The sequence below is a fragment of the Papio anubis genome, chromosome 13 (assembly GCF_008728515.1).
Source record: "Papio anubis isolate 15944 chromosome 13, Panubis1.0, whole genome shotgun sequence".
NCBI lineage: Eukaryota > Metazoa > Chordata > Mammalia > Primates > Cercopithecidae > Papio > Papio anubis.
In genome coordinates this window covers 104,996,700-105,019,873 of record NC_044988.1, presented here as the reverse complement: position 1 = coordinate 105,019,873, position 23,174 = coordinate 104,996,700, and the positions used below count along the sequence as shown (strand labels likewise).

At 43.9% G+C, this 23,174-nt stretch overlaps 1 protein-coding gene across 5 annotated transcripts; it reads left to right on the top strand.

The window, feature by feature from the left end:
* Positions 1-396: 396 nt before the first annotated feature.
* Positions 397-18,079, top strand: GLT6D1 (glycosyltransferase 6 domain containing 1). Of its 5 annotated transcripts, none has more exons than XM_003911101.5 (6): positions 397-550; positions 2,168-2,363; positions 2,463-2,539; positions 10,532-10,579; positions 15,693-15,830; positions 17,215-18,079. In XM_003911101.5, exons 3-6 carry the CDS (start codon positions 2,469-2,471, stop codon positions 17,882-17,884), a joined length of 927 nt encoding a protein of 308 aa, XP_003911150.1. In that variant the 5' UTR covers positions 397-550; positions 2,168-2,363; positions 2,463-2,468; the 3' UTR covers positions 17,885-18,079. The 5 variants fall into 5 exon arrangements, with proteins under 5 accessions (XP_003911150.1, XP_009186136.1, XP_009186135.1 ...); XM_009187872.4 differs by lacking the exon at positions 10,532-10,579 and adding an exon at positions 10,642-10,689 and having other exon boundaries at positions 398-550; positions 2,212-2,363; XM_009187871.4 differs by lacking the exon at positions 10,532-10,579 and adding an exon at positions 10,642-10,689 and having other exon boundaries at positions 398-550.
* The last annotated feature ends 5,095 nt before the right edge of the window (positions 18,080-23,174 follow it).

Here is a 23,174-nt window from a genome sequence, read left to right as displayed (position 1 = left end):
TTTTTTTTGAGATGGAGTCTTGCTCTGCTGCCCGGGCTGGAGTGCAATGGCATGATCTTGGCTCACTGCAACCTCTGCCTCATGGGTTTAAGCCATTCTTCTGTTCTCAGCCTCCCAAGTAGCTGGGATTACAGTCGTCCACCACCACGCCTGGCTAATTTTTTTGTATTTTTAGTAGAGATGAGGTTTCACCGTGTTGGCCAGGCTGGTTTTGAACTCCTGACCTCAGATGATCTACCCACCTTGGCCTCCCAAAGTGCTGGGACTACAGGCATGAGCCACCACACCCAGCCTATCCTTTAATTTTTCAAATGGGACAAAGTCTTATCCTCGTAACCATCGGAAGAACCTGTGGGCAGAGACGTCACTGTGACGCTTGCATCATCAAAGGAGCCTAGTGATGTCAGCACCAATGGAAGACTCCAGTGCTAGGAGAGCAGTAGACGGCAGCTGGTTCGTGACGCAAGACAGAGCAAAAGATATGATGCTTGGAAGATAACTGTCCTCGTGGGATGGCTTTGGCTACCTCTTTACGTCACTCTAACCCAGGGTAAAGGACTTTTAAAGAGGGATCTAGGAGAGTTTGGATGATTGTGGTAAAATCAGGGTTAGGGTCATCCCCTAACCTTGACCTCAGAAAGATATTGACAGACAGGCAGCCTATCAACACAGCTAGGAGGGTGCCTAGGGATGATGTTATGGAGGAGGAAACGCTGCTGCAGAGAATCTGGCTAGATGGGCCTGTCTTACCCCATCCACATGGCATTTCTAGTGATCTTGAATTTAAAAGGTGGTCACTTTCAAATTGCAGAGGCACAAGAACTGGGCCCAGCTGAAGCCTGCCCAGGATGGGATTATATGAAGAACTGCCCCCATAGAAATACAATGTGAGCCTCATTTTCTTTCTTTCTTTTTCTGTCTTTTTTCTTTTTTTTTTTTTTTTTTTGAGACGGAGTCTCGCTCTGTCACCTAGGTTGGAGTGCAGTGGCACAATCTCAGCCTACTGCAACCTCCGCCTCCTGGGATCAAGCGATTCTGCTGCCTCAGCCTCCTGAGTAGCTGGGATTACAGGTGTGCACCACCACACCCAGCTAATTTTTGTATTTTTAGTAGAGACAGGGTCTTACCATGTTGGTCCAGCTGGTCTTAAACTCCTGAACTCATGATCCACCCGCCTCAGCCTCCCACAGTGCTGGGATTACAGGCGTGAGCCACTGAGCCTGGCCCATGAGCCACATTTTCAATGTCCAGTTTCCTAGTAGCCACATTACAAACAGTAAGAAGAAACAGGTGAATTATTTTTCATTTAACTCACTGTTTCCAGACTACAACACCCAGATTGTTACCGTTTCAGTGTGTAATCGATATGAAGTTATAAGTGAGATGCTAAATTTTTTTCTTTCACACTGTGTTTGACTTTGAGACCCCACGTGTTTTATACACTTGCAGCTCACCTCATTTCACAGCAGCTGCATTTCACACACTCAGGGACCACACGTGGCAAGTGGCTACTTTATGGCTATCAGTGCAGAACGAAAGCGTCATGTTTGTTAAATGAGTGTTCAAAAATGAAAATAACTGGGAGGCTGAGGTGGGTGGATCACCTGAGGTCAGCAGTTCAAGACCAGCCTGGCCAACATGGTGAAATCTTGTCTTCACTAAAAATACAAAAATTAGCTGGGTATGGTGGCTGAGGCAGGAGAATCACTTGAACCCAGGAGGCAGAAGTTGCAGTGAGCCAAGATCCTGCCACTGCATTCCAGCCTGGGAGACAGAGTGAGACTCCATCTCAAAAAAAAAAAAAAAAAAAAAAGGAAAATCAGAGAATCAGAGACCTGCATTTTGTGTGGACACACAGCCCAATGGCGTGTTCTCAATGGGCTAGTAAACCAAATCCCATGTGAAGCCTCCATCACAAGCTCAGGCACTAGTGAGAGTCCAGATTTCCATCTTAAAGTCTAATGCTTTTAACTTAGACTTCATTCCCTGTTTACAAGATCTACCTTTGAGAGCACTTGTAAATTTTTCGACTGGCATAGTCTGGGAACAGATTACTCATCTTATTATCTCAGTGAGGAAGAAAGAATAAAAACTCGACTTTGGGGGCAGAATACATTATCCTAGGTCAAGATGACTTCCTCATCAAGACCTCATTCTGTTTTCACAGCCCTGCAGTGGAGAGATTTATTGCGTTTCTTTTATGCAATCAAGGCAGACTTTGATACGAACGCTGGGAGAGACAGAGAGCACCTGAAGCTGGCCCACAAGGAACAGTTGGCCCCGGGCACTTGAAGGAGAAGAGAGGCTTCCCTACTCAAGTCGCTGTCTCCTGATAGCTGAACATTCTAGAAGCAACCTCTAAGGTTGGTGTCCAAGGCCCATACATTAACTCATTGTTAGAAGATGACAAATATGTCATTTTTTATTGATTAAAATCTAATTTTTTCTCCCTTTTTCCCTAGGAGAGAATGAATTCTAAAAGAATGCTGTTATTGGTTTTATTTGCTTTTTCACTGATGTTGGTTGAGCGTTATTTCAGGTAAATATAAAATATAGATGAATCATGATCTTTAGTGATTGGCAGAGGTGGATTTAATTTAATTTAATTTAATTTTTGAGACAGGGGCTTACTCTGTTGCCTAGGCTGGAGTGCAGTGGTGCCATATTAGCTCACTGCAGTCTTGACGTCCCAGGCTCAAGCGATCCTCCCGCCTCAGCCTCCTGAGTAGTTGGGACTACAGGCATATGTCACCACACACAACTAATTTTTGAAATTTTTTTGTAGAGACCTATGTTGCCCAGACTGGCAGAGATAATCTAAACTGCTGAGTTTTGTCCAAAGCTATCAATACTACTCTCTAAATAAATCAAAAGTTCGTCTTTGTGGGACAAAGGAAAATACACATATTTTAATTATTTCATTGTTAAACATTCAACAATTATTTATTGAGTGCCTTCTAGGTGCCAGGCTCTATTCTAGGTGCTGGGGATGCAGTGATAACTAAAGTGCCTGTCATCAGGGAGCTTTCGTTCTATTTAGAGAAGATAGACAGTAAACACACATGAAAGACAATGCCAGCGATATAATATTTTATAAAACAAGCATAATAAAAAATAAAGGTGAGCATGCCATTTTAGAGGAATTATAAACTGTCTCAAGTTTCCATCTTTGTGTTTCATGTAAAAAAGACTAAAGTCAACCTGTGTCTGTGCATATAGAAACGTGTACTAGAGGACACATCTGTAAACCTGCTGATATGGTTTAGCTGTTTTCCCCACCCAAATCTCAACTTGAATTGCGTCTCCCAGAATTCCCACGCATTGTGGTAGGGACCCAGGGGAGGTAATGAATCATGGGGAGCGGTCTTTCCTGTGCTATTCTAGTAATAATGAATAAGTCTCATGAGATCTGATGGGTTTATCAGGGGTTTCCACTTTTGCTTCTTTCTCATTTTCTCTTGCCTGCCGCCATGGAAGATGTACCTTTTGCCTCCCGCTATGATTCTGGGCCTCCCCAGCCATGTGGAACTGTAAGTCCCATTAAACCTCTTTTTCTTCCCAGTCTTGGGTAGCAGCAGGAAAACAGACTCACACATCTGCTAATATTCTCTCATCTAGAAAAACTTAAATTCTTGCTTTCTCTGTACCACTCCTCGTGGTCTTCCTCATAAGCAATGCGGTGTTTCCAGAGGCTGTTTGAACAGCAGTAGTATCATGAGAGATAACGGTTTTTGAAAATGAAGGCTTTGCACAACACATATCTGGTAAGGGACTTGTATCCAAAATATGCAAAGAGCTCTTAAAATTTGACAACAAGGAAACAAACACCTGAATTTAAAAATTAAATATTGGCTTTTAAAACATTTAAAAATAAGCAGAGGAACTGAATAGAATCTCACAAGAGAAGATATACCGATGGGAAATAAGCAAAGGCCAAGATTCTCAGTCTCATTTGTCATCAGGGAATTGCAATGAAAACAGGAGATACCGCTACACACCCATTAAAACGGCTAACACCCAAAAATCTAAAATCTGAAAACCAGCTTCTGGTGAGGAAGTAGAGCGACAGGAACTCTCATTCATTGCTGGTGGGAATGCAAAATGGTACTGTGGAAGACAGCGTGGCAGTTCCTTAGAAAACTAGATAGAGCTTTACCATGCCAAGGAGCAGCTGTGCTCCTAGCCGTTTAGTCAATTGATTAAAAAACTTACGTCCACACAAAACCCTGCACAAGATGTTTATAGAAACTCTATTCATAAATGCCTCAAACCACTAACAAACTAGATGCCCTTCAGCAGGTGGATGATAAACAAGCTGTAGTTCATGAAGCACTCCAAACCAGAAACCAACACACAACAGGAGAAGGATAAACATGCTGTGGCTCATCCGTGCAATGGAATATCACCCAACAGTAAAAAGAAATGAGCTGGCCAGGTGCAGTGGCTCACGCCTATAATCCCAGCACTTTGGGAAGCCGAGGCGGGCAGATCACCTGAGGTCAGGAGTTTGAGACCAGCCTGACCAACATGGAGAAACACTGTCTCTACTATCAGTACAAAATTAGCCAGGCGTGGTGGTGCAGGCCTGTAATCCCAGCTACCCGGGAGGCTGAGGCAGGAGAATCGCTTGAACCCGGGAGGCAGAGGTTGCGGTGAGCTGAGATCACGCCACTGCACTCCAGCCTGGGCAACAAGAGTGAAACTCCATCTCAAAAAAAAAAAAAAAAAAAGAAATGAGCTATCAAAACTGGTAGAAGACATGGAGGAACCCTAAACGCATATTGCTAAGTGCAAAAAGACCACCTGAAAAGGCTGCATGCTGTGTGATTCTCATGTGACATTCTGGAAAAGGCGAAACTATATTGGCAGGAAAAAGATCAGTGGTTGCCATGGGGTGGAGATGAGGGAGGGGATGAATAGGTGAAGCACAAAGGAATTTTGGGGGGCAGTGAAACTGTTCTGTATGACAGTGTAACCATGGACACATGTAACTTTGCATTAAAAAAAAAACAAACCCACAGGATGTTACAACACGAACAGTGAAATTAACATATGTAAATTTAAAAAACTAGGAAGTTCGAGGTATCCTAGGAAGCAATGCAGACTGTGAGACAATAATCTGTATCCCACATGTACAGAACAAGCCCACTGGAAGGGGTGAGAGAAAAAGCTGCTGACCTAAAATAACTTGGGAATGAGTGGAGTTTATTTTGGTTTTTTTTTGTTTGTTTTGTTCTTTGTTTTTTGAGATGGAGTCTCGTTCTGTTGCCCAGGCTGGAGTGCAGTGGCCGGATCTCGGCTCACTGCAAACTCCGCCTCCCGGGTTCACACCATTCTCCTGCCTCAGCCTCCCGAGTAGCTGGGACTGCAGGCGCCGCCACCTCGCCTGGCTAGTTTTTTGTATTTTTTAGTAGAGATGGGGTTTCACCGTGTTAGCCAGGATGGTCTCGATCTCCTGACCTCGTGATCCGCCCGTCTCGGCCTCCCAAAGTGCTGGGGTTACAGGCTTGAGCCACCGCGCCTGGCCTGTTTTGTTTTGTTTTGAGACAGAGTCTCTGTCACCCAGGCTGGAGTGCAGTGGCACGATCTCGACTCACCACAACCTCTGCCTCCTGGGTTCAAGCTATTCTCCTGCCTCAGCCTCCCGAGTAGCTGGGACTACAGCCACGTGGCACCACGCCTGGCTAGTTTTTTATTTTTAGTAGATATGGGGTTTCACCATGTTGGCCAGGCTGGTCTCGAACTCCTGACCTCAGGTGATCTGCCTGCCTCAGCCTCCCACACTGCTGGGATTACAGGTGTGAGCCACAGTGCCCAGCTGGGAATGAGTGGAGTTTAAAAGTAGAAGCAATAGAAACTGCACATGAGCACTGTGTTTGGGTCGATAAAGGTTTTTTCCCACAGGAGAATGAGTTAACAATTCTGCTGCTGCTCTACATGTATGTTTGAATCAGTTAAATAAATGAATGGGGCATGGGGGAGCAGGTTTCTTGCTGTTGGAGGGGACTTCATAGATAAGGAAGAAAGGGGCTGCAATGATCCAGGTGGGAATGGATTGAAGCTGGAGACCTCAGCATGAACTCACGTTTACCTTACTGTGAACAGAGATGTTTACATGTCGAGATGTTTACGTGTCAAGGTGTTCGAAGATATGTGGATATACACACAGGTTAGTGTCTATTTCCTTGCTGTATTAGCTGAGAGGGCCTAGGAGGAAGGACACCCTGCTAGCAGTGAGCACACCTGGTGCCCAGATCTTGGTTTCTAGCACCATTCTGCAGGAAAACAACCAAGGCTTCTTGGAGAAGTGGGTGATTCTAGATTCGGGCAGGAGATTTATAAGATGAGCCCAGAGCATCTCATAATGCCAGGAAGGATGGAAGGGATTTTTAAAACATTCTATATTTAAGGGAGTATGCCACTTAAATGGGACATGGGAGCTAACTGGGAGAGCTCCCAATGGCCAGAGCTGGAGCCACTTGAGCGAGAAAAGAAAGTAACATTGAATTATAACCCAGAGTATGAAACGAATTTCCACAAGTTCATACTGATGTAAATGAATGATTGGAGGAAAAATAAGAAGGAAGAAAGGAAGGAAGACAGGTTGGCTGGATGTTGGAAGGATAGAAAGAAGGAAGAAGGGAGAAGAGACAAATCTCCCATATGCAGAAGAATTCTAAATCACGTCTGTAGATTCTCCACCACCAAGGACGCAGAACCTGACGCCCCAGTCCTGAAATGTGAGTTGCGTGCAGTGCTTCCTTATAAAGCAAGCGGGGAGAAAGAGCAGTCTTTGTGTGGAGAGACCTGAAAACACAACCCTAGCCAGGCGGACAAGGTCAGCATCAACAGGAAGTCATGATGGGCTCTGAGAGGCGGCTGCAGTCAAGAGGAACCTGTGCAGACAGGAGGCTGAGTGGAGTGTGGTGTGCTGGGTGGGATCCAGACAGTAGGCTGACTGGAGTGTGGCGTGCTGGGTGGGACCCCGAGAAAGAGAAGGAACATTAGGGGAAAACAAGAAAATCCAACCAAAATATGGGATCTCGTTAATAATAGAGCATCAGTGTTGCTTCATGAATGGGAACAAAAGTACCCTACTAAAGCTAGATGTTAATAATAGGGGAAACTGGGTGAGTGCAGGGGATTCCACCTACTAGCTTTAGAATGTTTTTGTAAGGCTGAATCTGCTCTAAAAATAAAGTTGATTGAAACAAAAAAAGGGGAAATAAAGTAAAAGTAAATCATGCAAAAAAAAAAAAAAAAAAAAAAGGAAAGGAAAACAAAGCCAGGTGCGGTGGCTCATGCCTGTAATTCCAGCACTTTGGGAGGCCGAGGCGGGCAGATCACTTGAGGTCAGGAGTTCGAGACCACCTGGCTGACATGGCAAAACCCTGTCTCTACTAAAAATACAAAAATTAGCAGGGCGTGGTGGTGGGTGCCTATAATCCCAGCTACTGGGAAGGCTGAGGCAGGAGAATTGCTTGAATCTGGGAGGCGGAGGTTGCAGTGAGCTGAAATCACACCACTGCACTCCAGCCTGGGAGACAGAGTGAGACTCTGTCTCAAAAAACAAAACAAAATGACCACCCCCACTGCTTTGGTGCCATGTATTTTGTGTCGTTTGTCCTCCTGGAGGATTGTACTTTAATGAAAAGGATGCATGGCCAGTTATAAAGGGTTTCAGATGATCTGTTTGAGGTTAATGATGGGGTCATCTTCGGCAGAAGGGGGACAGGGACCCACACGTTAATCCACGGCACAGATCCTGCCATCTACCCCAGAACCATAGCCGGGGGCCTGGCATGTAGGAGGTGCTCACTCATTATTTGGTAAGAAATGAATAAATAATTGGATCTTGATTCTAGATATTTTGTTATTGAAATTGCAATGGGTCTTTGTTCAAATTTAAAACTTAAATTATTTTTTTTTCATTTATTTAAAGAATAAGGAGTTATTCACTGGTTGGGTTGATCCATTTAGGAAATATACATACAGGATGCTCAGTTACATTTGAATTTCAGATAAACAGTGAGTCATTTTTAACAGAAGTGTGTCCCATGCAATAGTTACACGAAAAAATTATTCATTGCTTATTGTAAACTGAATGGACATCCTGTGTTTTGCCTGGCAAACCTCTCTATAGAAAAGGAATCTCAGGCCAGGTGCGGTGGCTCATGCCTGTAGTCCCAGCACTTTGGTAGGCCGAGGCAGGCAGATCACCTGAAGTCAGGAGTTCCAGACCAGCCTGGCCCCATCTCTACTAAAATACAAAAAATAAAAATAAAAATAAAAATAAAATTAGCCGGGTGTGGCAGTGGGCACTTGTAATCTGAGCTACTCGGGAGGCTGAGGCAGGAGAATCGCTTGAACCCGTGAGGCAGAGGTTGCAGTGAGCTGAGATCGTGCCACTGCACTCCAGCCTGGGAGACAGAGCAAGACTCCCTCTAAAAATAAAAATAAAAATAAAAATAGAAAAGGCATCTCAGCCGGCGAGAATATTTGTTGTCTAAATATTCCACAAACTGCAAAGCAAGGCTGGAGGGGGTCAACTGGGTCCTAACGGCAAGAGAGGCAAGGGAAACAGAAAACCAAAGACAGCACTAATCTCTAAAGACACCACTGTCTGTGTTATGTGCAGGCTGGTGTGTATGTAATGCACGTGTGTGTGTGCACGTGTGTGTGTGGTGAGCTTGAGGATTTGGGGGTTGGTTACAGAAAGGACAGGACAGGTTGGGTGTGATGGCTCATTCCTGTCATCCCAGCACTTTGGGAGACTGAGGCAGGTGGATCATTTGAGGTCAGGAGTTTGAGACCATCCTGGCCAACATGGTGAAACCCCATCTCTACTAAAAACACAAAAATTAGTTGGGTGTGGTGATGCGTGCCTGTAATCCCAGCTACTGGGGGGGCTGAGGCAGGAGAATCACTTGAACCCAAGAGGTGGAGGTTGCAGTAAGCTAAGATTGCACCACTGTACTCCAGCCTGGGCGACAGAGCAAGACTCCGTCTTGAAAAAAAAAAAAAAAAAAAAATCTCTGTCAAGGGTGATTGTTTTCTTTAGGTTACAATAATCCTCTTCAGCCAGGATGTTCTCTGCTCTGGTCATTCTGCAGGGCCCCAGAAATTAAGACCAGCATGGTGAAAGAATGAGGACCTTAAATTAAGTTCCCCCTTTGTCGCTTCATGTTTTTGAAGTCTGGTGTGGACAATTTGGATTTTGATGTGTCTTGCCCTGTGGAATCCAATCATGGAATGTCTGTGGCTAAGGACACTCATGAGAATACCATAAAAGGAGACAGTCTTGAAGTCATTTATTTTACTTAAAAATATCCCAGGGTTACTATCCTAGGCAACGCAGGGAGACCCTGTCTCTACAAATAATTTAAAAATTAGCCAGGCACGGTGGCACACCCCTGTGGTCTGAGCTACCTGGGAGGCTGAGGTGGGAGGATCACTTGAGCCCAGGAGGTTGAGGCTGCAGTGAACTGTGATGGTGACACTGCACCCCAGCCTGGGTGACAGAGTGAAAACCTGTCAAAAAAAAAAAAAAAAAAAAATCCTCCTAGGGTTACGAAACAGAGGTTGCCTAATAAGCTTGCTAATAGCTTAAAAGCACAATTACACTCTAGATGAATGCAGTGTTGAAATGCAAAGGGAGGTAGCTTGTGCCTGTGGTCCCATATACCTTGGAGGTTGAGGTGGGAGGATGGCTTGAGCTCAGGGGTTTGAGGCTGCAGTGAGCTGTGATCATGCAAGTGAGAACACATCTCTTAAAATAAATAACAAAATAAATGCAAACAGAATCAAAGACGAACTTCTGGATGCCTCCTCCCCACCTCTTTACAACATGTAGCAAAGACGCTTATGTTTGGTAAATAAATTAATTAAATCTATGTTTTTGTCTGAATATACATTCTCTTACCTGATCTGTTCATTTCCTTTTTTAATTTATTTTTTATTATTATTTTTTTTGAGACGAGGTCTCGCTCTGTCGCCCAGGCTGGAGTGCAGTGGTGCGATCTCAGCTCACTGCAAGCTCCGCCTCCCGGGTTCAGGCCATTCTCCTGCCTCAGCCTCCCGAGTAGCTGGGACTACAGGCGACCGCCACCAGGCCCGGCTAATTTTTTTTTGTATTTTTTAGTAGAGACGGGGTTTCACCGTGTTAACCAGGATGGTCTCGATCTCCTGACCTCGTGATCCGCCCGCCTTGGCCTCCCAAAGTGCTGGGATCACAGGCGTGAGCCACCGCACCCGGGCATTTCCTTTTTTTAAAAAAAAAATCTTCCTCCCAACACCCATACTGTTTCCTGACATTCTGCCTGTGGCCATGACCTCCTTTCCCTACATCTCTTTCCTAGACCAGCTCGCACCCTTCCCCACCCAGCTGAGATACCTCCCCTCCAGGAGGCTTCCCCGACTCTGATTTGGGTTGACACATGTTGACAAAATGCCAAACAGGGTCTGCCCATTGCAGGCTCAATAAACATTGAACAGGCTCCCTGTAATCACTCGGTTTTCTCTTTGTACCCAGGAATCACCAAGTAGAAGAACTTCGGCTCTCAGACTGGTTTTATCCTAGGTAAGAACAAAAATTGAACAGGCTCCCTCCCTGTAATCACTCGGTTTTCTCTTTGTACCCAGGAATCACCAAGTAGAAGAACTTCGACTCTCAGACTGGTTTCATCCTAGGTAAGAACAAAAATGCCTTTTTGCATGCTCACACCAACGATATACCTCAACTTGACGTGATAGGTTTTTCTTCCCCAGTCACTAAATTCAGCTCTCCTGCGAGGTTTCCGGAATTGGAGTTTGATTTTCGAGGTTCTTATAAACAAACCAGGGTCCGTTGATCACGAACCAGGCGATGACGGTGGTCATGAAGAAGCAGACTCACGCTACCTGGCTTGGCTTTCCTGGTTTACACAGTGCAAGAACGTGTCTTCGGAACCAGCTTGAAAATGCTACTGATGACGCTGCTTGACTTTGGTGGCAGCACTCAGGGGCAGCCTCATCCTTTGTAAAGTGTGTGTAGTGTTCAACTTTGTGTTGTGTTCCTATGTAGGTTTGGGGTTATTTACAGTTTGGGGGCTATTGTAGGCAAAGTTCTGGTGACTAAATGTAGCCCTTTTTTGTTTTTGTTTTTTTTTTTTTACACAGATGTATGACTTCCTATGTGAGATCCATTTCTAAAATGAAGTTATTAGGCCAAAGAATGCAGACATTTAAAATTTTGGATGTAAATTTAAAATGGCTAAATTTACTTTTAATAATGGTACCATTTTATCTTCTTGTATACAGTGCATAAAGTATTACAAGCTTTTTTATGTTTGGTAAAGCTGCTAGTTAAGACCTCAATTCAATTTGCATTTCTGTAATTGTATTGTTTGAGTATTTTTTTTTTTTTTTTTTTTAAGAGACAGAGTTTTACTCTTGTTGCCCAGGCTGGAGTGCAATGGCGTGATCTTGGTTCACTGCAACCTCTGCCTCCAGGGTTCAAGTGATTCTCCTGCCTCAGCCTCCTGAGTAGCTGGGATTACAGGTACCTGCCACCACACCTGGCTAATTTTTGTATTTTTAGTAGAGACAGGGTTTCACCATGTTGGCCAGGCTGGTCTTGAACTCCTGACCACAGGTGATCCACCTGCCTCAGCGTCCCGAGTATCTTTTTATATGTTTACCATTCATTCATATTTCATCTTTCATGTAGGTTTTTTTTTGTTTGTTGTTTTGTTTTTGTTTTTCTTTTCTTTTTGTTTTTTTTTTTGAGATGGAGTCTAGCTCTGTTGTCCAGGCTGGAGTGCAGTGGCACGATTTCAGTTCACTGCAAGCTCTGCCTCCCAGGTTCACACCATTCTCTTGCCTCAGCCTCCCAAGTAGCTGGGACTACAGGCGCCCACCACCATGCCTGGCTAATTTTTTATGTATTTAGTAGAGACGCGGTTTCACGGTGTTGGCCAGGATGGTCTTGATCTCCCGATCTCGTGATCCGCCCGCCTCGGCCTCCTGAAGTGCTGGGATTATAGGCATGAGCCACCGCGCCCAGCCCAAAATATGTTCTTTGATCATTTTTTCTAAATTCTAAAATTAGAAATCAGTAACAGAAAGTAATTTGGGTAATTTACAGATGTGTGGACATTTAACAATTCACCCCTAAATACTCAGAAAGGAATCACAAGAGAAATTAAAAAATATTTTAATGTGATTGAAAATAAAAACACTACATGCCAAACTTATGGGGTGCAGCAAAAGCAGTGCTTACTGAGAAATTTATAGCTATAAATGCCTACATTAAAATGAAAGATCCCAAGTCAATAACCTGCTAATTTTAAAATTTTTTTGTAGAGATGAGGTCTTGCTATTTTGACTAGGCTGGTCTTAGGCTTTATACGTTAAGGAAAATGTATACATTAAGAAAATCAGCTCTCCTGTGAGGTTTCCGGAATTGGAGTTTGATTTTCGAGGTTCTTATAAACAAACCAAATAAAACTAAAGCAAGCACAGGAAAAAAAGAGGAGCAAATCAATTAAATAGAAAATAGAAGAATAATAGAGAAAGTTAACAAAACCAAAACTGGTTTTTTGAAAAGATAAACAAATTTGCCAAAAGTATAACTTGATTGACCTAGATAAAAAGGGAGAACTGAAATTACTAGAATCAGGAGTGAAAGAGGGGACATGACCACCAACCTCCAGAAATAATAAGGATTATGAGGGAATACTGTGATTAATTGTATGCCAACAAATTAAATAACCTATGTGAAATGAAGAAATTCCTAGAAAGACTAAAGAAGAAAGGGAAAATTTGAATGAGCTATAATAAGTAAATACTTTGAATTAGTAATAAAAATCTTTCTACAAAGAAAAGCCCAGAAATACAAAATGTCATTGGTAAACTATGTCAAATGCTAAAGAAGAATTAATACCAATCTTTCACAAGCTCTTCAAAATATTAAAAGAGAAAGGAGTATTTTTCAACTCATTCTAGACCAGTATTACCCTGATATCAAAACCAGACAAAGGTATCACAAGAAAACTACAGACCAATATCCCATATGAATATAAATGCAAAACTTTTCAGCAAAATACTATTATAGAAAACTGAATTCAGCAACATGTAAAAAAGGATTATACACCATAAACTACATAGTGGAATTTATTCCAGGAATTCAGGTTGGTTCAATGTATGAAAATCAATTTATGTAATACACTGTATTAATAGAATACAGAATATAAAACCCACAGGATCATCTCAATAGATGCAGAAAAAGCATTTGACAAAATTCAACACTTAAAATAATAAGCACCCAACAAACTAGAAATGGAAGGGAACTTCCTCAACCTGATGAATCAAAAGTACAACAACAATAAAAAATAGGTAAAGTGGACTTCATCAAAACTAAAACTTTCATGAATCAAAGGACATTATCAAGAAAATGAAAAGACAACCCACAGAATAGGAAAAACATTTGCAATTCACATCTGATAAGGGCCTAATATCCAGAATATATAAATAACTCTTATAATTAAACAACAAAATGACAAATAGTGATTTAAAATGGGCAAAGGATCTGAATAGCCATTTCTCCAAAGAAGGTATACTAATGGCCAATAAGCACATGAAAAGATGCTCAACAGTATTAGCTATTAGGGAAATGCAAATTAAGGTCACACTGAGATAGCACTTCACACTCTATGATGTATAAAGATGTGTAAAGTAGGATGGCTGGAATAAAAAAGATAACAAAAAAGTGTTGGCGAGGATGTGGAGAAATTTGAAATTTCATCTACTTTTGGTGGGAATGTAAAATGGTGCAGCCTTTATGGGAGACAGTTTGTCAGTTCCTCAAAAAGTTAACCATAGAATTATCATATGACCCAGCAGTTCTACCTCTAGATATATACGCAAGAGAATTAAAGGCATATCTTCACACAAAAAACTCATGTATGAATTTTAATAGCAGTATTATTCATAGTAGCCAAAAGTGTTAATAACTCAAATGTTCTTCAACTAATGAACGGATAAACAAAATGTGGTCTAGCCATCCAATGGAATATTATTCAGCCATGTTTCCAGAACAGGCAAATCTACAGAGACAGAAAGTAGATGAGTTGTTGCAGGGATTGTAGGGAGAAGGGAATGGGGAGTGACTCCTTTTCAGTAGTGATATATTAAAGTATTTCATTTTCTTTGGAGAAACTGTAGATAGCATTGTGTTTTAAATATTACTTTCTGCATGTTCATTGTTCATAGTAGGGAGATTACTTTTTTAATGTGTTGACCTTGTATCCTGAAGCTTTGCTGAGTTCACTTGTTAGTTCTAGGAGATTTTGGTTGTTTTTAGATTCCTTAGGATTTTCTATGTAGACAATTATGTAATCTGCAAATAGGGACAGTGTTATTTTTTTCCTTTCCAATCTGATGGCTTTTATTTCATTTTCTTGCCTTATTGTAGTGGCTAGAACTGTCATCACTATGTTGGAACTGCCACGTTCCTCATTGTAGGGAGAAAGCATTCAGTCTTTCACTATGAAGTGTGTGAGCTAGAGGATATTTGTAGATGTTCTTTATCAAGTTGAGGGCATTCCCCTCTATTACTTTTTTTTCTGGGAGCTTTTATCATGAATCGACATTGAACTTCGTAGGGTGTTTTTTCCAAGTTGAGCATGTGATTGATCTTCTCTATCTTTCAATATGGTGGTTTACATTCATTGATTTCCAGATGTTTAATAGCCTGTCTTAAATCCTGCTGTGGTCTTGTTGTATTGAAGGCAAATCGGATGGCTCTCTCCCTTTTTGGACTCATCTCTCATTTCTGCTGCATTGCACTGATGGGCCTAAAGCATGAGGGAGAAGCTGAAAAAAAAAGGGCATCCCCAGAAACTTGTAGGAAAAGGGGAGAGAGAAAAAGAAAGCAGAGAAGGAGGGAAAAATAAAGGCATTGCATAAGGGAGGTGATCTCCTGCCTCCCACCTTGGCTTCAGTGAATGATTGGAGAGTGTTCTGACTCTGGGCTGCCTAATTTTGAGCTGCAGTCAGAGCTCGGAAAAGGCAGCTCCTGGGCTCAAAGGCAGGTGGTTGGGGGAGGAACGCACAAACCCAGGAGCCAGGTGGGCTAGGTGTGGCATCCCAACCCCCACGTGTTAACTGTGCAGTGTCGGGCAACTTACTCAATCGTGTGTGCCTCTGGTTCCCCATGTGGAGATCAGGGGTGGTGGCACTCACTGCATAGGGCATTGCAAAGATAAATCCAGTGGGATAATGCACTCAAACACAGAGCCGGATGTGCAGCTGGTGCTTTTTTTTTTTTTTTTTTTTTTGAGACGGAGTCTGACTCTGTCGCCCAGGTTGGAGTGCAGTGGCCGGATCTCAGCTCACTGCAAGCTCCGCCTCCCGGGTTCACGCCATTCTCCTGCCTCAGCCTCCCGAGTAGCTGGGACTACAGGCGCCCGCCACCTCGCCCGGCTAGTTTTTTGTATTTTTTAGTAGAGACGGGGTTTCACCGTGTTAGCCAGGATGGTCTCGATCTCCTGACCTGGTGATCCACCCGTCTCGGCCTCCCAAAGTGCTGGGATTACAGGCTTGAGCCACCACGCTTGGCCAGTACTTTCTAAGCATTAGTCATTACTGCTCGGCACCTGCTGCCGGCACCTCAGTAAAGCAAGCCCTGTTTTAATTTGGTTCTTGTTCCACAGAAAACGCCCTGATGTTATAACGAAAACAGACTGGCTTGCTCCCATCGTATGGGAAGGGACTTTCGACAGGCAGGTCCTGGAAAAACATTACAGAAGGCGGAATATCACCGTGGGCCTGGCTGTCTTTGCTACTGGCAGGTAGGTGCCACTCACCTTTGCCCTTTTTTATTTTGGGAAAATGTGGATCAGCATTCACGGGTCTTTGCCCTCCAAAGAGCCAACCATAATCAAGCATAATTAATGATAACAATAGCCATGATTTCTGTGAGAAACGAACTCACCCTTCCAAAACCAAAGAATGGACTCAGAGACCTGGAGAACAGTGAAAGTGAGACTTTTAATGACGGTCTTGCACGATCGGGTGTCTGATGGGCAGGCACACCCAGCACAGCTTCAACAAGCCATTTATCACCTAGTGCGCAGGCCCCTCCCCCAGTTGCTCATAGGCTGAGTACTGTGGGAGGGGGGCGGGGTCACAATCTTCCAAGACGTCACCTATTGGTTGTTGAGCAGGGGCTTTAGGTGTTTTCTTTAGGGTGGTTTTGCTGCATTTTGTTGCAGCCCACAATGCATTGCAGTCGTGGTCAGCTCAGGGGCTCTTCAAGTATCTGACTTAGGACCTAAGTAGCTGAGCAGGCTGATAAGAACAGACAAAGCGAGCTATTTTGCAGACTAGTAAAGTTTTATCTTTTTAAACTTTTTTGACTAAACTTTTTTGGTTTGGGTGAGGGCAACTAAGGTGGGAGGCCAACAAGCAGGCATTGGCTATATAAGCTGGGGCCTAGTATATCCTGTTTCTTTTGTAGTTTGCTGACCTAAGCCGATTTAAGGCCCTTTGTCTTGGAAATGGACTACTGTAGATATGATTTCCTTCAATTTCTGGCTGGCCTGTACAAAAGGTGTGCTGGGTTTCTCTGTCGATGGCCGAGTCCTTAACACCAGTGGGAACCTTTTGACTCATATCCATTTAGCTCCTGCTCCCTTTCTTCACAACAGCCATTCTAAAACATGGTGGGTTTTCTCAGGCCTCCAAGTGAGGACATTCCTTCCCACTCACCGACTCAGCTGAAGCTGTGGGCCCGACTCTTCCACACTTGTGCCTCCTGAGTTCCTTAGCATCAGAGGACACCCATGTTAGCGCATTCAGCCGCCTCTTCTCCTGATCATGTTTAGAAAAGTAAGTGTTGGCCGGGCACGGTGGCTCATGCCTGTAATCCCAGCACTTTGGGAGACCGAGGTGGGTGGATCACCTGAGGTCAGGAATTTGAGACCAGCCTGGCCAACATGGTGAAACCCCATCTCTACTAAAAACACACACACACACAAAATTAGCCGGGTGTGGTGGCAGGTGCCTGTAATCCCAGCTACTTGGGAGGCTGAGGCAGGAGAATTGCTTGAACCTGGGAGGCGGAGGTTGCAGTGAGTCGAGATCAGACCACTGCACTCCAGCCTGGGCATCAGAGCAAGACTCCATCTCAAAAAAAAAGAAAAGTAAATCTCTTCTCTGGTGTGTGTTACCTAGGTTTGCAGAGGAGTACCTGAGGCTGTTCCTACACTCCGCGAATAAGCACTTCATGACAGGCTACCGAGTGATCTTCTACATCATGGTGGACGCCTTCCTCCAGCTGCCTGACATAGAGCCCAGTCCTCTTCGAACGTTCAAAGCATTTGAAGTGGACGCCGAGAGGTGGTGGCTCGATGGCTCCCTGGTGTACATGAAGAGCCTGGGTGAACATATCACCAGTCACATCCAGGATGAGGTGGACTTCCTCTTCAGTATGGCGGTCAACCAGGTCTTCCAGAATGAGTTCGGGGTGGAGACGCTGGGCCCGTTGGTGGCCCAGCTCCATGCCTGGTGGTATTTCAGAAACACCAAGAACTTCCCTTATGAGAGGAGGCCAACCTCAGCAGCTAGCATCCCGTTTGGACAGGGGGATTTCTATTATGGCAGCTTGATGGTTGGTGGCACGCCCCATAATATTTTAGACTTCATCGAAGAATATCTGAATGGAGTTATTCATGACATCAAAAATGGACTCAATAGCACCTATGAAAAGCACCTGAACAAGTATTTTTACCTCAATAAACCCACCAAGCTGTTATCACCAGAATACAGCTGGGATCTTGCATTTTCTCCTCCTCCGCAGATCCAATACGTCAAGGTTGCACATGATTCCCACAGGAAATTATGAATTACGCCATTAGGTTTATGTCGAATAAACGAATCACGGCAATTTCTTATAAATGAGGGAAGTCTTAAAACCCTCCATTTTTTAGAGACATACAAATGTACGTCCTTCCCAAATAAATGTTTCTTCTTGCCATTTTGAGCCATCTTATTTGGCTAATATAGGATAAAGAATAAAAGGATAATTACTTAACATGAATACACAGTAATGTTATTATCTATGTATCGTAGATAATGTGAAAATGCATTTGACATAGAATGAATTTTTTTTAATGGAGAAAGACTCTAGTTGAGAAAAGACATTCATAAAATGGAAAAGTAGCTCATGCAAAGGAAAAAATAAATGCCAGGCCACTCATTAAGTCTTCACTGTGTTTTTCCACGCTGGGATACGTGTGGCTTGTGGTCAACCTCACGTATTGTCCCAGTCTGTCCAGTGTGTGATTTGACACAGGTGAGCTAGAGGAATCCGGCCAAAGCCATGTCTTACTATTATGGTTTCAAAGTGAGATATTCAGTTCCTTTTGTTAAAAAGCTGTAGGTATTGGCTGGTTGCGGTAGCTCATGCCTGTAATTCCAGCCCTTTGGGAGGCCAAGGCAGGTGGATCACCTGAGGTCAGGAGTTCGAGACCAGCCAGCCTGGCTAACATGGTGAAACCCCATTTCTACTAAAAATACAGAAAATTAGCTGGGTGTGGTGGCATGTGCCTGTAATCCCAGCTACTCAGGAGGCTGAGACAGGAGAATCGCTTGAACCTGGGAGGTGGAGGTGAGATTCCGCCATTGCACTCCAGCCTGGGCAGCAAGGGTGAAACTCCATCTCAAAACAAACAAACAAACAAACAAAACAAACAAACAAAAAATCTGTAGGTATTTTTTTTTTTTAAAGTTATTTACTGAGCTCAGTGGTAAAGGTGCTTTGCCAGATGCAGACAGGAATAGAAGACAGTTTGGAACACCTGTGTCCCTGGTAGCCCACAGTCTGGCAGCGGTTAAGGCTGTGTGCTAAGAGTACATGTTCAGGGTGCTAAAAGTGACAAGGAAGATGGTCACCTGAGCTCTGTGGTGGTCAGGGAGCCAACACCTCCACGAGACGCTTTGTGTGTCACAGAGGGAGAATGTTCCTGAGTCCGTGGGCAGCGGCAGCTATGAACAGATTTAGTAAGTGTCATGGCCCACCCCGTTACTATGCTGAAGTCCTAACTCCGTACCTCAGAATGTGACTGTGTCTGCTGGAGATAGGGCCGTTAAAGAGGTCATTAAGGTAAAATGAGGTCACTGAGGTGGGCCCTAATCCCACAGGTCCTTATTAAGAGATTAAGACACAGACATATAGAGGGATGACCATGAGGACACAGGGACTGTTGGGAGCAAGCCCCCCAAAATCTGGCCATAAACTGGCCCCAACACTGGCCATAAAATCTCTGCAGCACTGTGACATGTTCATAATGGCCCTAATGCCCAAACTGGAAGGTTGTGGGTTCACAGGAATGAGGGCAAGGAACACCTGGCCCGCCCAGGACGGAAAACCACTTAAAGGCATTCTTAAGCCACAAACAATAGCATGAGCGATCTGTGTTTTAAGGGTGTGTTCCTGCTGTTAGTTAACTAGCCCAACCTATTCCTTTAATTCGGCCCATCCCTTCGTTTCCCATAAGGGATATTTTAGTTAATTTAATATCTATAGAAACCATGCTGATGACTAGTTTGCTGTTAATAAATATGTGGGTAAATCTTTGCTCGGGGCTCTCAGCTCTGAAGGCTGTGAGACCCCTGATTTCCCCACTTCACACCTCTATTTTTCTGTGTGTGTGTCTTTAACTCCTCTAGCGCCGCTGGGTTAGGGTCTCCCCAACTGAGCTGGTCTCGGCAAGCGGCGTCCATCGTGGGGGCTCGAATCCATGTCGAAGGGTCGCTGGAGGGACCGTTGGAATGGAAAACTAGCTGGAGGACACCCGAGTACTCTTAAAGCAACCCCCATGGTGAGTAAGAAGGGGAGCTCGGAAGCGTCAGGGTAACAATGGGACAGATATGGGGTCTGGTTCTTTTCACCTTGGAACTTTTTCACACTGATGACGAGGAGGAACAAGAGTATAGTGAAGTAACAGAAGAGATTACAGAGCATGTTTATTTGCCAGCTGAAGCTAAAGTGGCAAAGGAAGGAGAGGTTCATCCCTACCCTTCTGCACCCCCTCATTATTATTTTGAAGAAAATGACCCTCCAGATCTTTCTTTTCCAGAGGATACTGGGCAAAAATAGTTGCCCCAGTGACTTGGAGCAGCGCCTCAAGTGACGACTCTTAGTTCTATTCAGGTAGGAATTCAGCAAGCTAGATGAGAGGGTGATTTAGAGGCTTGGCAGTTCCCTGTTAGAATACACCCCCCAGATCAACAGGGAAATATTACAGCTACATTTGAGCCTTTTCCTTTTAAATTACTCAAAGAATTAAAAGAAGCAATAAATCGGTAGGGACCAGGTTCTCCTTTTGTAATGGGACTGTTAAAGAATGTTAGTTTCCAGTCAGATGATTCCTGCTGACTGGGACACTCTTACTCGAGCTTGTCTAACTCCTGTTCAGTTCTTACAATTTAAAACTTGGTGGGCAGATGAAGCTTCCACTCAGGCTGCTTGCAATGCCCAGGCCCAACCTCAAATTAATATAACTGCAGACCAACTTTTGGGGGTTGGCGGCTGGGCTGGTTTAGATGCACAAGTGGTCACGCAGGATGAGGCCATAGAACAGCTTAGAGGAGTGTGCATTAGAGCTTGGGAAAAAATCACTTCAGGTGGGGAACAAACAGAGCGTGGAAAAAAGGCACCCTTCCTTTAGTGCTATAAAACAGGGACCAAGGGAACCATATGTGGATTTTATAGCTCGGTTACAGGAGTCTCTTAAAAAGATGATTGCAGATTCGGCTGCTCAGAGGATATAGTGTTGCAGTTATTAGCTTTTGACAATGCTAATCCTGATTGCCAGGCTGCTCTGCGACCTCTCAGAGGGAAAGCACATTTAGTTGATTATGTCAAGGCCTGTGATGGTATTGGAGGTAATCTGCATAAAGCTACTTTGTTGGCACAGGCAATGGCAGGACTGAGAGTGGATAAAGGAAATACTCCATTTCCTGGAGCTTGTTTTAACTGTGGGAAGCATGGTCATACTAAAAAAGAATGTAGAAAAAATCAGCAAGCCAGCCTGCCAGATAGGGGAAAAAAGAAAACTGTTGAGCCTGAAATATGTCCAAAATGTAAAAAAGGAAAACACTGGGCTAGTCAGTGTCACTCTAAGTTTGATAAAGAAGGGAACCCGGGCCGGGCGCGGTGGCTCAAGCCTGTAATCCCAGCACTTTGGGAGGCCGAGACGGGCGGATCACGAGGTCAGGAGATCGAGACCATCCTGGCTAACATGGTGAAACCCCGTCTCTATTAAGAAATACAAAAAACTAGCCGGGCGAGGTGGCGGGCGTCTGTAGTCCCAGCTACTCGGGAGGCTGAGGCCGGAGAATGGCGTGAACCCGGGAGGCGGAGCTTGCAGGGCCACTGCACTCCAGCCCGGACGACAGAGAGAGACTCCGTCTCAAAAAAAAAAAAAAAAAGAAGGGAACCCGATTTCAGGAAACGCCATGAGAGGCCCATCCCGGGCCCTGTTCTAAACCGGGGCATTTCCAGCTCAGGCCATTCCCTCAGCCCTGTACAACGTCTGTCCCCTGCCACAACCGGTAGTGCCACAGTAGATTTATGCTGCACGAAAGCTGTGAGCCTTCTGCCTGGGGAACCCCTGCAAAAGGTCCTAACAGGAGTCTGTGGACCCTTGCCAGCAGGGACAATAAGATTACTTTCAGGAAGGCCTCATTTACGTTTAAAAGGCGTACAAATGCATACAGGAGTCATTGATTCAGATTACAATGGGGAAATTCAAGTTGTTGTACCTACTTCTGTTCCCTGGAAAGCAGAGCCAGGAGAGCATGTAGCACAGCTCCTGATTGTGCCGTATGTGGGAATGGGAAAAAGTGAAATTAAACGAACAGGAGGATTTGGAAGCACAAATAAACAAGGCGAAGGAGCTTATTGGGTAAATCACATTACTGATAAACGTCTTACCTGTGAAATAACTATTCAGGGAAAGAAATTTAAAGGTTTGGTAGATATAGGAGTGGACATTTCAATCATTTCTCTACAGCACTGGCCGTCCACGTAGCCAGTTCAACCCGCTCACTTTAACATAGTTGGAGTTGGTAAAGCCCCTGAAGTATATCAGAGTAGTTATATTTTGCATTGCGAGGGGCCCGACGGACAACCTGGGACTATTCAACCAATTATAACTTCTGTACCTATAAATTTAGGGGGAAGGGATTAATTACAACAGTGGGGAGCACAAGTTCTAATTCCAGAACAATCATATAACCCTCAAAGTCAACATACAATGCATGAAATGGGGTATGTCCCTGGTATGGGACTAGAAAAACATTTGCAAGGTTTGAAAGAACCACTTCAAGTGGAAAAAGTTCCCGCCAAAGATTAGGATATCATTTTTGATGGTGGCCATTGTTAAGCCTCCAGAACCTATACCTTTAAAATGGTTAACAGATAAGCCAATTTGGACACAGCAATGGCCGCTAAGTAAAGAAAAACGGGAGGCTTTAGAGAAATTAGTTGCTGAACAATTAGAAAATGGGCACATAGCTCCAACATTTTCTCCTTGGAATTCTCCAGTTTTCATAATTAAGAAAAAATCAGGTAAATGGAGAATGTTAACTGACTTAAGAGCCATCAATTCAGTTATACAACCTATGGGAGCATCACAGCCAGGATTGCCTTCTCCTGCTATAATTCCAAAAAATTGGCTTTTAATAGTCATAGATTTAAAAGACTGTTTCTTTATTATCCCTTTAGCTGAGCAGGACTGTGAACAGTTTGCGTTTACAATTCCTGCGGTAAACAGCCTGCAGCCTGCTAAGCATTGTCACTTGAAAGTGTTGCCACAGGGCATGTCAAACAGCCCAACAATTTGCCAGACGTATGTGGGGCAAGCAATTACATTATTCACTATAAGGATGATATACTTTGTGCTGCCCTCACTTGAGAAATATTAGCCAACGTTGTGATCACTCACAAAATTCAATTTCTCTTGCTGGTTTAATTATAGCTCCTGACAAAATTCAGATTACTACTCCTTACTCCTACTTGGGGACCTTGGTAAATGACACTACCATTGTGCCACAGAAAGTAACCATACGTAGGGATAAATTAAAAACATTAAATGACTTTTAAAAATTACTAGGGGACATAATTGGAT